At 35.6% G+C, this 15,828-nt stretch overlaps 3 protein-coding genes across 3 annotated transcripts; all 3 read right to left on the minus strand.

Moving 5' to 3' along the window:
* Positions 1–4,052: 4,052 nt before the first annotated feature.
* On the minus strand, positions 4,053–4,882 carry LOC120771892 (trypsin-like). The gene has a single exon (XM_040100161.1). The coding sequence runs from the start codon at positions 4,816–4,818 to the stop codon at positions 4,111–4,113; it is 708 nt and encodes a 235-aa protein (XP_039956095.1). The 5' UTR covers positions 4,819–4,882; the 3' UTR covers positions 4,053–4,110.
* Positions 4,883–9,211: 4,329 nt separating this feature from the next.
* LOC120772873 (trypsin alpha-3-like) lies at positions 9,212–9,919 on the minus strand. The gene has a single exon (XM_040101709.1). The coding sequence runs from the start codon at positions 9,917–9,919 to the stop codon at positions 9,212–9,214; it is 708 nt and encodes a 235-aa protein (XP_039957643.1).
* A 3,281-nt stretch (positions 9,920–13,200) lies between these two features.
* On the minus strand, positions 13,201–13,908 carry LOC120772744 (trypsin-like). The gene has a single exon (XM_040101504.1). It carries the CDS (start codon positions 13,906–13,908, stop codon positions 13,201–13,203), a length of 708 nt encoding a protein of 235 aa, XP_039957438.1.
* Positions 13,909–15,828: the final 1,920 nt, after the last annotated feature.

The raw sequence follows: 15,828 nt of genomic DNA on the forward strand, positions 1-15,828 counted from the left end.
ACAAAAGTAATAAAATGAAATAGAAAAACATTAATAATAATAAAACTTCTGATGCCACAAATTAGAAGTCTAGATAAATTTTGTAAAGAAGTTTTAAAATGGGGACTTCCATCATATAATATAATGTATATCGCTCAATCTGGGTATTTTTTTTACTCAATGTTTTTCATTATCCAATCGCATAAAAGTGTTTTCCTGTGCCTGCCGCCGCTTTGCACACCCGAACATATTATTTATTACTGACATTATTAATATAGAACTAGCAGCCGAAACTTATGTTACTAAATTTTAATTATTTTTGTTAAATTTTGTCTGCAAATAACAAGGAGATTTCGTTTCACAAATAACCATAAGCACTTTTCCTTTTACTTACCCCGAACTAACGACATACAACTGTGCAAATAATAACTCAAACCGTAATTTGTGTGTCTATTCAGCCTGAACTAGCTAAGCAATTAATAATCAAATTATTTGAATATCGTTTTGTTTACTGTCTGTTCGCCCGCCCGTGCTAGCGATAACTTGAGTAAAAATTGTGTGTTTCTTGGATAATTGCTACGTGCACAAAATGCCGTTAAGCGGAAGTTTTTAAATAGGTACAGTCATACCAAAAATTAAGATACAAAACTGTATTTTGGTCTACCATAGTGAAGTATGGAGGGGCATTTGTAGATTAAATTTTTTAAAAACTAGGATTGAATCTACCAAATCTACCAAAATCGACTTTTGCACACAAAAAATGATAAAATCGATTGATAACCTGACCCATACTCCATATATCGGTAATCGGACTAAATCCCCTCCTACACACCATACATTACAATTTCAAGCACCAATGAAGTTATCGGAATAAAATTTTACACAAGCAATCCTCCTTAGGTTGTGCTATCTCTCGACTAAAAAATGTCAAATTTGGACCATAACTGTTCAAGCCCCCACATTTCGAATATATGAACCTTAGTATATATACATATATATTTTCACGTAGTTCCTAGTTGGAACATAGGGCCTCAATAAACAACTTATAATTAATTTTATTTACGGCTATAAATTTAATTTCTTTCCAAAACTTCTTCTCTGTGCTTCTGCTTCGACTTCCCGTCTCCAGGTGTTGGCTGGTGTCTCGCGTCTTCAGTAGATTCCAATCTAGCGCTGTTCTGCTAATGTCGTCTTAAGGCTTTCGTATAGTGTGGCCGATCCATTTCCATTTACGACGTCGAATTTCGATACGGACCGGTAGCTGTTTAGTTACGGTCCAGAAATTAATATTGCTAATAACGTTAGGCCAGAATATCCGCAAAATTTTTCGAAGACATCGATTACAAAAGGATTGCAGTGATTGTAAAACATTCGCTGCAATAATCCACGTCTCGCAGCCATATAATACAACGGATTTCACGCTTGAATCGAATATTTTTAGCTTCGTGCGTATGGATATATGTGTTGATCTCCAGACTTTATCCAACATTCCGAAGGTAGCGCGACCTTTGGATGTACGGTTTCGTATATCGGCTGCTGGTCCACCGTTTTTAGATATGATGCTACCTAAATAGCAGAACTCGTCGACTTCTTCGAGACATGTTCCAGCGATCTGTAGGTTTGGCTTTTCGGTTGTGTTGATGCGCGTGAATTTGGTCTTCGCTATATTAATTTTAAGTCCAGTTTGTGCGGCGAGATCACTAACAGCTTCTAGTTTCAAGGAAATGTGCAAATATTTATGGGACAACAGACAGAGCTACCGCTTAAACCCCAAGATATTCCTCTATTAGTCGCACACTATTGACGCATCACCAAATCCAATACCAAATTGAATAAAAGGGGAGATAGCACGCACCCCTGCCTGACACCAGTCCTGACTTGAATTCCGCTACTTAAAATATTTCCACACCTTACTCGACAACTAGCTCCTGAGACCAGCTGTTTTATTAGGTTAATTAATTTTTCCGGAACTCCTTTGCATACAAGGGCTCTCCAAATCGCATCATGTTTGAGAGTGTCAAACGCTTTCTCAAAATCGATAAAGCAAAGGTAGAGAGGAGTTCCCACTCTACCGACTGCTCTACAATCACTCGTAAGGTGTTGATGTGATCGACACATGAGCAATGGGGTCTGAAACCAGCTTGTTCTTTACGTAGCCCATGCATCAGCGAATCAGATAACCTTTTGTGAATTATATGCGTTATTATTTTATTCACCATACTTAGTAGTGTTATTCCTCTCCAGGGCTTAGTGCTTATAACTGATTTTTACCGAAAATGTGGTTAAAACTGTGAGATAATATTTTTTCAATAATTTTGTGCTCTTGTGTTAAAAATGGGTTAAATCGAGTTAATACTTCCTATAGTCCCTTACATTTACTTACTCAACATGATAACTTTCGAACTTCTGCTTGACTTTATACCACATATTTTGGTCAATATGTTAAATCTCTTAGCAAAATTAGTTGAACTTGTTAGCATAACGAATAATGCCAAAATTTAATGCAATCAGTTCAGACCATACCATAACCATAGTACAACAGATATAGTGATTTCCAAACTTCCACCTAAATTTTATGATAGCAACCAACAGAGGTAAGGAATACACATAATTGACCATGTATTATTAAACAAAATATTGTTTCGCTTTGAGTATGCGTGAAATCGGTCTAGACCTTGGTCTAAAGCTCATATTCTTGATAAAATTACTTCCGACTGTCTGGTTGTCTTTTCCTCATATATCCAATATATTAAATTAAGATTTTTTCTTTGTATATATGAAAGAGTATATAACTCTTGCGACATGTTGCAACAGAGTATAATACTCGTATAGTTTTGTTCACCTAAGCGAGGTAGATATAGGATTGTATAAATATAAATGATCTGGATGACCAAACGAGTGGAAATGAGTATTACTGTCTGTCTGCCCGTCCGTCCAAGCACAAGCTGTAACTATTGAATAGGTAAAAGGAAATAGGTTTAATGTATACAACTCCTAGAATACCAAGGCTACAATAACCACTAAGAATAAATCCCTTAAGCACCCCTACCGACAATGTAAAAATGGTAGAAATCGGAAGATAACATCCGGGTGACTTTATTCCATATGGTTGGTGATGGCACCACGGTAGTTCCCTGACTTTGAATCTAGTAAGTTGCAAGAGTTTAAATTATTCGTACACCACCTTACTTAGTCCTTCATTACTTGGTAATATAGTGGATCGTTCACTACGTAATTTCGTTTGATGAGAACAGCTGATCTTATTGAATTTTTTCGCAGCCAACTTCACACTTCACCGCCTTATGCTTATAGATTTGAACATCTGATATAATAAGGCTTGTTTGTAAAAAAAAAATCTTAAATTTTTAAGAATAATTTTTATTTGGTGCCCTGTCGATGATGAAAAATCGAGAAAAGCTATTTAATTATATAATGGAAAAAATACAATTCAAACAAGGCGAAAATTATGTGATGTGTGCGGATAAAATGTGTTGACCGAACGCCAATGTAACAATTGATTTGCAAAATTTCGTTCCGGCAATTTCGATCTTGGAAGGACTTTTGAGGCCAATGTGAATAAAATAAAATCATTGGTCGATGTAAATTGGCGAATAACAACTCGAGAGATTTCTGAAAATTTTAATTTGTCTAACGCGACCGTTTACAAACACATGAAGCGTCTAGGATTGATTTCAAAGCTTGACATATGGGATCCTCACGTTCTTACATAATGAAATTTGCTACGTCGCATTAACGACTGTGATTTTCTTATCAAACGTCAAAGAGTGACCCATTTTTGGAGCGCATTGTTACTGGTGACGCACAGTGGTTTGTTTACAAGTATGTACATATGTAAAACACAAAAGATTATTGTCTTAAAAGAATGAACCAGTTCAAACCACTTCCAAGGCCGATAATCACCAAACAAGGTTATCTTGTCTGTTTGGTATGATTTCAAAGGAATCGTTTTTTGAGCTTTTACCCCGTTAAGTGTTGCTCACATTACTTACTGATAAGTTTTCTGCTGAATGAATTAAGAATCAGGTAAGAAATGAATTATAAACAAATTTTATTTTAGATTTAACCTTATTTTATTTAATTAAATTTTATATGGAGAAAAGTAGCTCCATATTACAAAGACTTTGCAGAGCTGGAGATCCACGATGCTAAAGATGGAATATCTGTGAAGACAGCTGGATTACCCTTGTTGCCACAACCATAACCCCAGGAAACCAAACCAACCAATTTCTTGTTTGCAATCAAAGGACTTCCGGGTAAAGCGCCACAAGCATTTGCATTAGTCGCAAGTCCGCACAACATTGTGGATAAGATTTCATCTTCACTGTAGCTGTAGTCACCTGAACCACATTCCGAGGTGCCAATGACAGTCTCCGCAATATCTACCAAGTTGTTGCTGGCGTCCCAGGTGGTCACCACACCACTAATTCCATTTGTTGGTTGTTCGCTGGCCACTGCGATGGTGCCAACGCTCACTGCTTCAGCCAATTTCACTAAGGCCACATCATTCTCCATGGTGGTGAAATCAAAACCTGAATTGAAGGTGCTGCTGGCAATTTTCACGACTTTAGCGCCATTGCTGACACCGACCACCAGCTGTGATACATCGTAGAAATTCAAACACTGTGCTGCAGTGACAACGGTCTTTGTATCAATTAAGACACCACCACAGACTTTTGAGCCGTCGGTACCCTGTAGCGAGACGACATAGGGGTGTGCTGAAATCGTGGTGGCTACACCACCCTCAGCTCCATCAGCGGTGATGTTAGAGACGCAGGCAGCGATCACGAGCAAAACACTAGAAATGTATAACTTGGCCATCTTTATATGAACTGTAGTTCTCTTAATGGAGCTCAGCGATTAGTTCTTAATTTCTTTGGTGTCGAAATCTCAACTATGAATTATTCATACTTTCATGCCCTTATATACGTTCAAAAACCTGCTGCGCGCTTCCAAGCATTGTTTATTTTGTCTGTGGAAGGGAGAGAGGGAGGTAGAGTTTGGCTCAATCGGTAAGCAATTATAGCGTTATCTGTCAAATTACTAAAAGATTGTAGAATATAATTGTTTATTTTATTCTAAAAAGAAAAATAAGTTAAATTTCGCAGTAGAATAAGAGGTACATACATTCATACTATGGTAGTCGAAAAAGTGTTTTCGTATTTCTAATCAAACTTTAACTTTTTTTTTATATTCATACTAACAAATAAATAAACAAATAAATATGTTCCATTTTTTGCCATTTTTCCACTAGAGACATTATTCCATCACTGTAAAACTTTCAACAGTGTAAATCGAAATTTCCAGAACGAAAGCTAGCAAGCTTTTGTTGTGCTACACGAATTGATACAGCATGGCCTCCGAAAACTTCACAAATTTCATTGGTCGCTTACGTGGCATTCCTTCCCTTTTTTTATACAAAAATTTCAAATTATAGCGAATTTCTTCATTATTTTCACTCATTTTTGAAAAGCTGTAACTTTTTTTCAACTTCCCTGAATTTAATTTTTTATTTTTTTTGGTTAAATGAAGCTTAAAATCTTCGTCAGGACATACATATGTACATATGTTTTTTTATTTTTGACTATTTCCTTTTAATAATAAAAGCAACAAAAGTAATAAAATGAAAAGGAAAAACATCAATAATAAAACTTCTGTTGCCACAAATTAAAAGTCTATATAAATTTTGTAAAGAAGTTTTAAAATGGAGACTTCCATCATATAATATAATGTATATCGCTCAATCTGGGTATTTTTTACTCATTGTTTTTCATTATCCAATCGCATAAAAGTGTTTTCCTGTGCCTGCCGCCGCTTTGCACACCCGAACATATTATTTATTACTGACATTATTGATATGTATGTATGTATATGTGTATTATGTTACTAAATTTGAATTATTTTTGTAAAATTTTGCCTGCAAATAACAAAGAGATTTACTTACTCCGAACTAACGACATACAACTGTGCAAATAATAACTCAAACCGTAAATTGTGTGTCTATTCAACCTGAACTAGCTGTGCAATTAATAATGAAATAAATTGAATAGCGTTTTGTTTACTGTCTGTTGGCCCGCCCGTGCTAGCGATAACTTGAGTAAAAATTGTGTGTTTCTTGGATAATTGCCACGCGCACAAAATGCCGTTAAGCGAAAATTTTTAAATGGGTACAGTCATACCAAAAATTAAGTTATAAAACTGTATTTTGCTCTAGTGAAGCGTGGAGGGGCATTTGTAGATGAAACTTTTTGAAAAGTGGTTGATCCAACTACCACCACTCACCTAAATCTACCAAAATCGTCTTTTGTACCAACTGTGTGAAAATTAATGAAATCGTTTGAGAACCGGATCCATAACCCAAATAACCGTTTTGAAAATTTTGCGATTACTAATTATATAAATACATGTATGTGCGAAAACCAATTTCACAAATCTATATGGTGCTTATGAGAAATCGGTATAAAAATTGAACAATGAGCGTGGCCCGCCCACCTTTGGTTGAAGTCCCATATCTGATGTACTACTTGAATTTACTGTATAGCAATATCCTATTATTATTACAAGTATACATATTACTTACTTACCACCGTACCATTCACAGTAAGCAATGACTCAAATAAAGTTGAACCGCGTACATTAATCAATACCTTTCTTTGGTGATGAACTTGCAAACGTATTTGATCGATTTCATCAAACTGCAATATTAAACATTGATATAAGTTTTGAATGTGAATTAGACAATAAGGGTGAATATAGTACGATCCATGTGTTGTCAACTTCGATATTCACTCTTCTAAGTTGAATGCTGAATGTTCTGTTATCTGGCGAGCGACGCTGATAGAGTTGATTTCCATCATTTCCAGTTTGTGTTTCCGAAAAAAAAGCACGTGGATAGTGTTTCGTGCATTTATTGTCAGACATACAAACCAAAGAGATGAACCATATTGGTTTCCACAACTTCGTATAATACTGGATTTTTCTCTACATGTGGAATTTCCGCAGAAATGATTTCATCAATTTGATCTGGTGTAACCATCATCCTAAAAGGAATGTTTGCGTGTTGCATACCTCACTTTTGCCACTCAACAAAGTACATCTAGCATCCAACAGCACCACATATACGTTGCTTCAAGATAAAGTCAATCAAACATCGTAACTGTTGTTTGAAAAGTCGTGCTGTGACATCGTGACGATCGCTTGCTGATTGGCCGCGATTCATAATTCCGCACATACATACATATGTATGGGAGTACTCAGTTATGTGCCTTGGGCTGCCAATGTACATATGTTGACGCCAAAAAGAACGCCGAGCGATATTAGCATCGTAACATATTTCAATCTGTAATTGAGCACTTTGTGTGAAGCACAAATAACGTTTTCACTGAATAAATTTCAATAATTTTATTTTTGAATAACCGGAATAAAGAAAGCAAACGACAGATTTGACAATTGAAAAACAAAAAAAAAAAAATTGAGAATAAAAATGTTTGTATGTAAAGTTACTTTTTTGGAATTGTCCAATTTTCCGACTTTTCCTAACGAAAAGCATACGGTTTTTTTATTTCTAAACTTTCCCCGATCCACAGCGAACAACCTCTGAAAATTTAATTAAGATTGGTTCAGTCGTTCTCGAGCATTAACGTTACTAACAAACAAACATTCACTCGTTTGTATGGAAAAAAGAAAAGGGCTCTTTTTAGGGGCTTTCCGGAAATTATTCGAAAAAAAACCTTTTTTGAACCTCAGTGAACATTAAAAAAAAAGAATTGGCCAAATTGGTCCAGGCGTTGTTGAGTTATGCGCTTAGCAACACATTTTGCGATTCATTCTTATATCTATAAGATACATATCGTCACCTGAAATGCAAAATAACGTAACAACATTTTCGGAAATGTACAATGGCATGAATGAAACATGTAATAAAATGGAACATGAGTGAAACAAAATTTTAATATTGGTTAAAACTGGTTTATATCTGACCGCAGAACCTGAAAATGTTGAACATATGTAATATACGTATTATGTACGTAATGTGATTACGCTTCACTAATCAATAAGACACTCAATTTCGAATTTTTTGATGATACGTTATTTTGCATTTCAGGTGATGACATATATGTTATGTGTGAATGACCAGGATGAGGAGACGAGTTGAAATCCAGGTAACTGTCTGTTTGTCGGTTCATCCGTATAAGCTGCAACTTTTAAAAAGGTGGCATGGCCCCGCCCTCCAATAGGTTTAGTGTATATAATTCCTAGACCATTAAATCTACAATTGCCAAATTCACTCAAGATAAGTCCCTTAATTGCTCCTGCCGAAAATGTACAAACGGTACTGTTAAAAACTATTAGAAGGGTGATAAATCATTAACTAAATACGGCAGAGGCTTTCAATAAAGTTACATATCTTAGGACCTGATAGACCGGTTTCAACCAAATTTGCTACAAACATTCCTCTAACATTCTTAAGTTACAATACTAAAATTACAACCACGCCTCCTTCCATATAACATAATTTTAAATTCCATCTGACTCTTTCCTTTCCAGTGTACAAATCAAAAAGCAATTAATACAACGCGATAAAACTTTACATGAATAATGCCTGTGCAAGACCCTAGGTACCCATTACCTATAGTTGACTTTTTACCGCAATTATCAGTCAACGCGTGAGATATACTATAATTGAAATACAGGGATAAACTTCTTCTGATAATAGCATGTCTCTGTGTCAAAATTGGTTTGAATCGTATCAATACTTCCCTTCGAACTTCCAACTCGAAGCTTGACTTATGGAATCCTCACGTTCTTACACAATGAAATTTGCTTCGTCTCATTAACGATTGAGATTTGATTTTCTTATCAAACGTCAAAGAAGTGACCCATATTATGAAGCGCATTGTTACTGGTGGCGCACAGTGGTTTGTTTACAAGAATGTGAAGTACCAAAAATCATTGTCTAAAAAGGATGAACCATTTCTATCCCCTTCGAATACCGATAGTCACCAAAAAAAGATTATGTTGTCTGCTTGGTATAATTTCAAAGGAATCGTTTTTTGAGCTTTTTCCCCGTAAAGTGTAGCTCACATTACTAACTGATAAGTTTTTTGCTGAATGAATTAAGAATCAGGTAACAAATGAATTATAAACAAATTTTATTTTAGGTATAAACTCATTTTATTTAATTAAACTTTATATGGACAAAAGTAACTCCATATTACAAGGAGTTTGCAGTTGACACTACCCACGATTCTAAAGATGCAATATCAGTGAAAACAGCTGGATTACCCTTGTTGCCACAACCATAGCCCCAGGAAACCAAACCGACCAATTCATTGTTTACAACCAAAGGACTTCCGGGTAAAGCGCCACAAGCATTTGCGTTAGTCGCAAGTCCGCACAACATTGTGGATAATATGTCATCTTCACTGTAGCTGTATTCACCTGAACCACATTGCGCGGTGTCAATGACAGTCACAGGGATATCTACCAAGTTGCTGCTTGAGTCCCAGGTGGTCACCACACCGCTAACACCGTTCGTTGGTTCTTCCGTGGCCAATTCAATGGTTCCAACACTCACTGCTTCAGCCAATTTCACGACGGCTACATCATTTTGCATGGTGGTGAAGTCAAAACCGATATCGAAGGTACTATTGGCAATTTTTACGACTTTAGCACCATTGCTAACGCCGACCACCAGTTGTGATACATCGTAGAAATTCAAACACTGTGCTCCAGTGACAACGGTCTTTGAATCAATTAAGACACCACCACAGACTTTTGAGCCGTCGGTACCTTGTAGTGAGACGATATACGGATGTGCTGAAATTGTGGTGGCTACACCACCCTCAGCTCCATCAGCGTTGGTGTTATAAACGCAGGCTGCGATCACCAGCAAGAAACTAGAAATGTATAACTTGGCCATTGTTATATGAACTGTAGTTCTCTTAATGGAGCTCAGCGGTTAGTTCTTAATTTCTTGGATGTTGAAATTTCAACTATAAACTATTCATTTTTTCTTGCCCTTATATACTCTCATAAACCTGCTGCGCGTGTCTGCCGAAGAGCGAAAGAGAAACAGATGTTTGCCTACAATGGATTATATAATTGTTTATTTTAATCTAATTGCAAAAAAGAATGCCAATTGCACAATAACATATTAACCATAAGAGGCGTTAACCAATTTTCATAGTAACGGGTGTACAATTTTGTCTCAAATTTTATGTTTCAATAAGTTTGCCTCGACTTTACGGTAGGAAGTATTGTTGGCTTAAAGCTTGCACCTGTCCCGGCATGGCACCCCTTAAATATGGTCTTTATTTTTATACTCTTGCAATATGTGGCTACAGGGGATAATGGTTTTGTTCACCTTACGGTTGCATGTATCACTTAAAATTAATCGAGATAGATATACACATGGTTATTTATATAGATGATCAGGATAACGAGACGAGTGACTGTCTGTCCGTCCGTCCGTCCGTGGATGAAATCGGAAGATAATTCCGTCCACTCCCCATATAACAGTACTGTTAAAAACTACTTAAAGTGCGATAAATAAATGACTAAATATGCAAGAGACATTAAATTTCCACCCCAGTTGGTATGAGAGTACTCTGTGGGAGCCTATGAAAAAATTAACTATGGGCCTAGCACCGCCCACTTTTACATAGATGAAATCGTATATATCGAGACCCACACAACCGATATCGGCTGAATTTAGTCCGTAGCATTCCTTTACATTGCTTTATTGCAGTGTAAAAATAGTCAAAATCGGACTACAGTCACGCCTACTTCCCATATAAAATAATATTATATTCCATTTGAAGCTTTCACTTTCAAGTATACAAATCAGGAAGCAATTGATATAACAGAATAAAACTTTGCACTAATATTTCCTTTAAGGTTGACACCTTATGACCAAAAATTGTTCTAATCCAACCAAAGCTGTTCAAGCCCCTCGGTACCGAATATATGGACTCCAGTATCAGAAAATGACTTTTGACCAAAAAATCGACAAATTCAGAGAGAACTTTTCCTAATAATAGTATGTCTGCATCAAAAGTCATCTGAATTGTGTTAATACTTCCCTGAACCCCCATATACATATGTTATATAAAGATTTTCGAACTTCTGGGTTACTTTATAACGCATATATCGGCCACAATGTGATTAATCTCAATGAAAATGAAAGAGCATGAAAATTTTGGTTTTTCTGGTTACTTCGGAACTTAGCCTTTCCTTACTTGTTATACCTATAATCAGCTATCGCTCATGTTCTTTATAACAATTATTTTATTTACAGTTTGTCTGCATTGTGTCCAAAAATAAATTTTTGTTTTATTAGTAAATTAATAGTAAGAAATAGGAATTAGTATTTTGTTTATTTTTCTACACTTCTTAGTTTTCCGGTTGACTTTATACCATATACACATCAGGGGCTGATCCAGAGGAGAATTTTAGGGGGGGAACTATACAAATTTTTACTTGAAACTCAAAATTTTTTTCTTCACAGAATATCTCATATGTTGGAAATAATGTATAATTTTGAACTTTTGGAAGAGGAACTCTCCGCCCCCCTGGATCCGCGCCTGATACACATTCTATTATTGATCTATTTATAAGCCTAGCCGTGCTAGCAAAATTAAAAGAACTTATTCGTATAACAAGTAATATCGAAAGTTAATACCATCAGTGCAGACGATGCTCTAACCATAATATATATGGTTATATAGTGACTTCCGAATTTCCACCTAACTTTAAGCCTTTTGTATTGGTTACTATGAGTGGTCTGGTGGAGAAGTATTTTATGGTTTAACTTTGAATATGAGTGAAATCGGGCTAAACCGTGCTCTAAACCTCATATTATTTATAAATGTCTTTATTTTCTCTCTCCTCATATACCCAATATAATAAATTCAGCTTCATTGCTTGATTTGAATATAAATATTTAGAAACGAAGCAAAATATAGTAATGAAAGAAAGTGAGCCTCTGATCTATAATTATTAATCTTATTGATTTTAAACAATTTTCAGTAAATTTAAAATTTATTAATCTTAATTTTTTGTTTTTTATACTCTTGGAACGAGCTACTACAAAGTATAATAGTTTTTCGAGATAGATATAGATTTATGTCCGTCCTGGATCAGTCTGCCCTGTGTCTGTCTGTACAAGCTGTAGCTTGAATAAAAATTTATAATCGTAATGAAACTTAGTACTGAATACGATACAGGACTTCATAGGAGCCGAGATAAAAACTGGACGACGGGACGATTTCATCAAAATTTGGCACGTGACATACTTCTCACATACCAACAATCACGCCTACTTCCCATATAACCCAATTTTAAACCATATTTTATTCTTCAAATAAATCAAATAAAGCACCAATTAGTGTAACGTGGTTAAACGTTGCCCGAATATTGCTTTCAAAATATGCCACCTAATGACTAAAAATTGTCCATATCCAAACAAAACTCTTCAAGCCCCGTACCGAATATATGAACCCGAGTACCTGTAATTGAATCTTTACTGCAAATATCGCTCAATAAGTGAGACATGTATATAATTGAAATTCAGTGAGAATCCTTTCCTTATAACAGTATATCTGTGTGTCAAAAGTGAGCTGAATCGCGTGAATACTTTCCTTTGTTTCCATGTACCACATAAAGATTTTCGAACTTCTTGTTGACTTTACACCGCCTATATCGACCAACATGCGAGTTATCTCAATTAAAATGAAAAAGCGATTTTACTCATAATAATCTAACGTTGTGCCTAAAATGTAAGAAATTAGGGGAAAACTTAACCTAAATCGGGTCGATACTACTAGCAACTCACATACACCACATACCATATGTATAATATACATACCGATTATGTCGGTCAGTGTATGAGTTACTATATACGTATATATTTTTTTTCAAAGAATATTTTTCTGAAACAGGATTTGAAAACTTTCAAATTGGACAAAGTTCAACCTTCCAACTGTTGGCAGACTATACGTTCTGAAATAATCAGTCGGTCTCAAACTCCTCTTTTATGGTTAATAAGGGAAAGGTATTTGTTGCTAGGAGACCACTCCTGAATTCAAGAAATTCCTATAATTTGAATGACATGAGCTATTCAAGGAATAATAAAACATTTTTATTGTAGTTATAAGCTCAATTTATTTAATTAAATTTTAAAATGCAAAAAATTGCACCATTTTACAAAGCCTTTGCAGTTGACTTTACCCACGATTCTAGAGATGCAATATCAGTGAAAACAGCTGGATTACCCTTGTTGCCACAACCATAGCCCCAGGAAACCAAACCGACCAATTTCTTCTTTGAAACCAAAGGACTTCCGGGTAAAGCGCCACAAGCATTTGCGTTAGTCGCAAGTCCGCACAACATTGTGGATAATATGTCATCTTCACTGTAGCTGTATTCACCTGAACCACATTGCGCGGTGTCAATGACAGTCACAGGGATATCTACCAGGTTGTTGCTCGAGTCCCAGGTGGTCACCACACCACTAACACCGTTCGTTGGTTCTTTTGTGGCCAGTTCGATGGTTCCAACAGTCACCTCTTCGGCCAATTTTACGACGGCTACATCATTTTGCATGGTGGTGAAGTCAAAACCGATATCGAAGGTACTATTGGCAATTTTTACGACTTTAGCACCATTGCTAACGCCGACCACCAGTTGTGATACATCGTAGAAGTTCAAACACTGTGCTGCAGTGACAACGGTTTTTGAATCAATTAAGACACCACCACAGACTTTTGAGCCGTCGGTACCTTGTAGTGAGACGATATACGGATGTGCTGAAATTGTGGTGGCTACACCACCCTCAGCTCCATCAGCGTTGGTGTTATAAACGCAGGCTGCGATCACCAGCAAGAAACTAGAAATGTATAACTTGGCCATCTTTATTTTGACTGTAGTCTAATGGAGCTCAGCGGTTAGTTCTTAATTTCTTGGATGTTGAAATTTCAACTATAAACTATTCGTTTTTTCATGCCCTTATATACTCTCAGAAACCTGCTGCGCGCTTCTAAGCATTGTATATTTTGTCTGCCGAAGAGCGTAAGAGAAACAGATGTTTGTCTACAACGGATTATATAATTGTTTATTTTAATCTAAATGTAAAAATAAGTTCAATTTAACTATAACAAATTAACCAAATGAGGTTTTAACCGGTTTTCATAACAACGGATGTACAATTTTGTCTCGAATTTTATGTATCAATAAGTTTGCCTCGACTTTACGGTAGGAAGTATGGTTGGCTTAAAGCTTGCACCTGTCCCGGCATGGCACCCCTCAAATATGGTCTTTATTTTTATACTCTTGCAATATGTGGCTACAGGGGATAATGGTTTTGTTCACCTAACGGTTGCATGTATCACTTAAAATTAATCGAGAAAGATATACACATGGTTATTTATATAGATGATCAGGATAACGAGACGAGTGACTGTCTGTCTGTCCGTCCGTCCGTGGATGAAATCGGAAGATAATTCCATCCACTCCGCATATAACAGTACTGTTAAAAACTACTTAAAGTGCATTAAATAAATGACTAAATCTGCCAGAGACATTAAATTTTTCACCCCAGATGGTATGAGGGTACTCTGTGGGAGCCTATGAAAAAATTAACCGCCCACTTTTACATAGATGAAATCATATATATCGAGACCCACACAACCGATTTCGGCTGAATTTAGTCCGTAGCATTCCTTTACATTGCTTTATTGCAGTGTAAAAATAGGCGAAATCGGACTACAGTCACGCCTACTTCCCATATAAAATAATATTATATTCCATTTGAAGCTTTCACTTTCAAGTATACAAATCAGGAAGCAATTGATATAACAGAATAAAACTTTGCACTAATATTTCCTTTAAGGTTGACACCTTATGACCAAAAATTGTTCTAATCCAACCAAAACTGTTCAAGCCCCTCGATGACGAATATATGGACTCCAGTATCAGAAAATGACTTTTGACCAAAAAATCGACAAATTCAGAGAGAACTTTTCCTAATAATAGTATGTCTGCATTAAAAGTCAGCTAAATTGTGTTAATTCTTCCCTGAATCCCCATATATGTTATATAAAGATTTTCGAATTTCCGGGTTACTTTATACCACATACAAGTATATCGGCCACAATGGGATAAATCTCAATGAAAATGAAAGAGCATGATGATTTTGGTTTTTCTAACAAATCTTATCCCGAATATGTCGGTTAGTGTATATATCGCAGTTACATACATATATATCGTATACGTATGTATAAAAAATATACATATGTATAAAAAAATCTCTAGTTAAAGGTATAAAATGTTCGGTTACTCCCAAACTTAGCCCTTCCTTACTTGTTTCTATTATATTAACCGTTATTATTGATATACCTATAATCGGCTGTCACAATTATTTTATTTACATTTTGTCTGCATTGTGTCTAAAAATAAGTTTTGGTTTTATTAGTAAACATTAATAATTTTTGCCATAGAATTTTCTATACAACTGAATTAGCGAAGTAATTAATAGTAAGATATAGGAATTAGCGTTTTGTTTACTTTTCTATACTTTTCAGTTTTCTGGTTGACTTTTTACCATATACACATGGGCCAATATGTCAAAAGTTAATGCCTTCAGTTCAGACAAATCCCTAACCCTAATATACCGGATATAGTGATGATTGCGATGAGTGATCTCGTGGAAAAGTAGTTTTACTAAAGTGGTTTAATTGTGGTTTAGCTTTGAATATGAGTAAAATCGGTCTAAACCGTGCTTTAAACCTCATATTATTAATAAATATCTTTCTATTATTTCTCTTTATTTCT

Source organism: Bactrocera tryoni, chromosome 3 (genome assembly GCF_016617805.1).
Source record: "Bactrocera tryoni isolate S06 chromosome 3, CSIRO_BtryS06_freeze2, whole genome shotgun sequence".
In the NCBI taxonomy this organism is placed as follows: Eukaryota; Metazoa; Arthropoda; class Insecta; order Diptera; family Tephritidae; genus Bactrocera; species Bactrocera tryoni.

Excerpts from the sequence above, each read along its gene's own strand:
- LOC120771892 (XM_040100161.1), bottom strand. The coding sequence starts at position 4,818 with ATGGCCAAGTTATACATTTCTAGTGTTTTGCTCGTGATCGCTGCCTGC.
- LOC120772873 (XM_040101709.1), bottom strand. The coding sequence starts at position 9,919 with ATGGCCAAGTTATACATTTCTAGTTTCTTGCTGGTGATCGCAGCCTGC.
- LOC120772744 (XM_040101504.1), bottom strand. The coding sequence starts at position 13,908 with ATGGCCAAGTTATACATTTCTAGTTTCTTGCTGGTGATCGCAGCCTGC.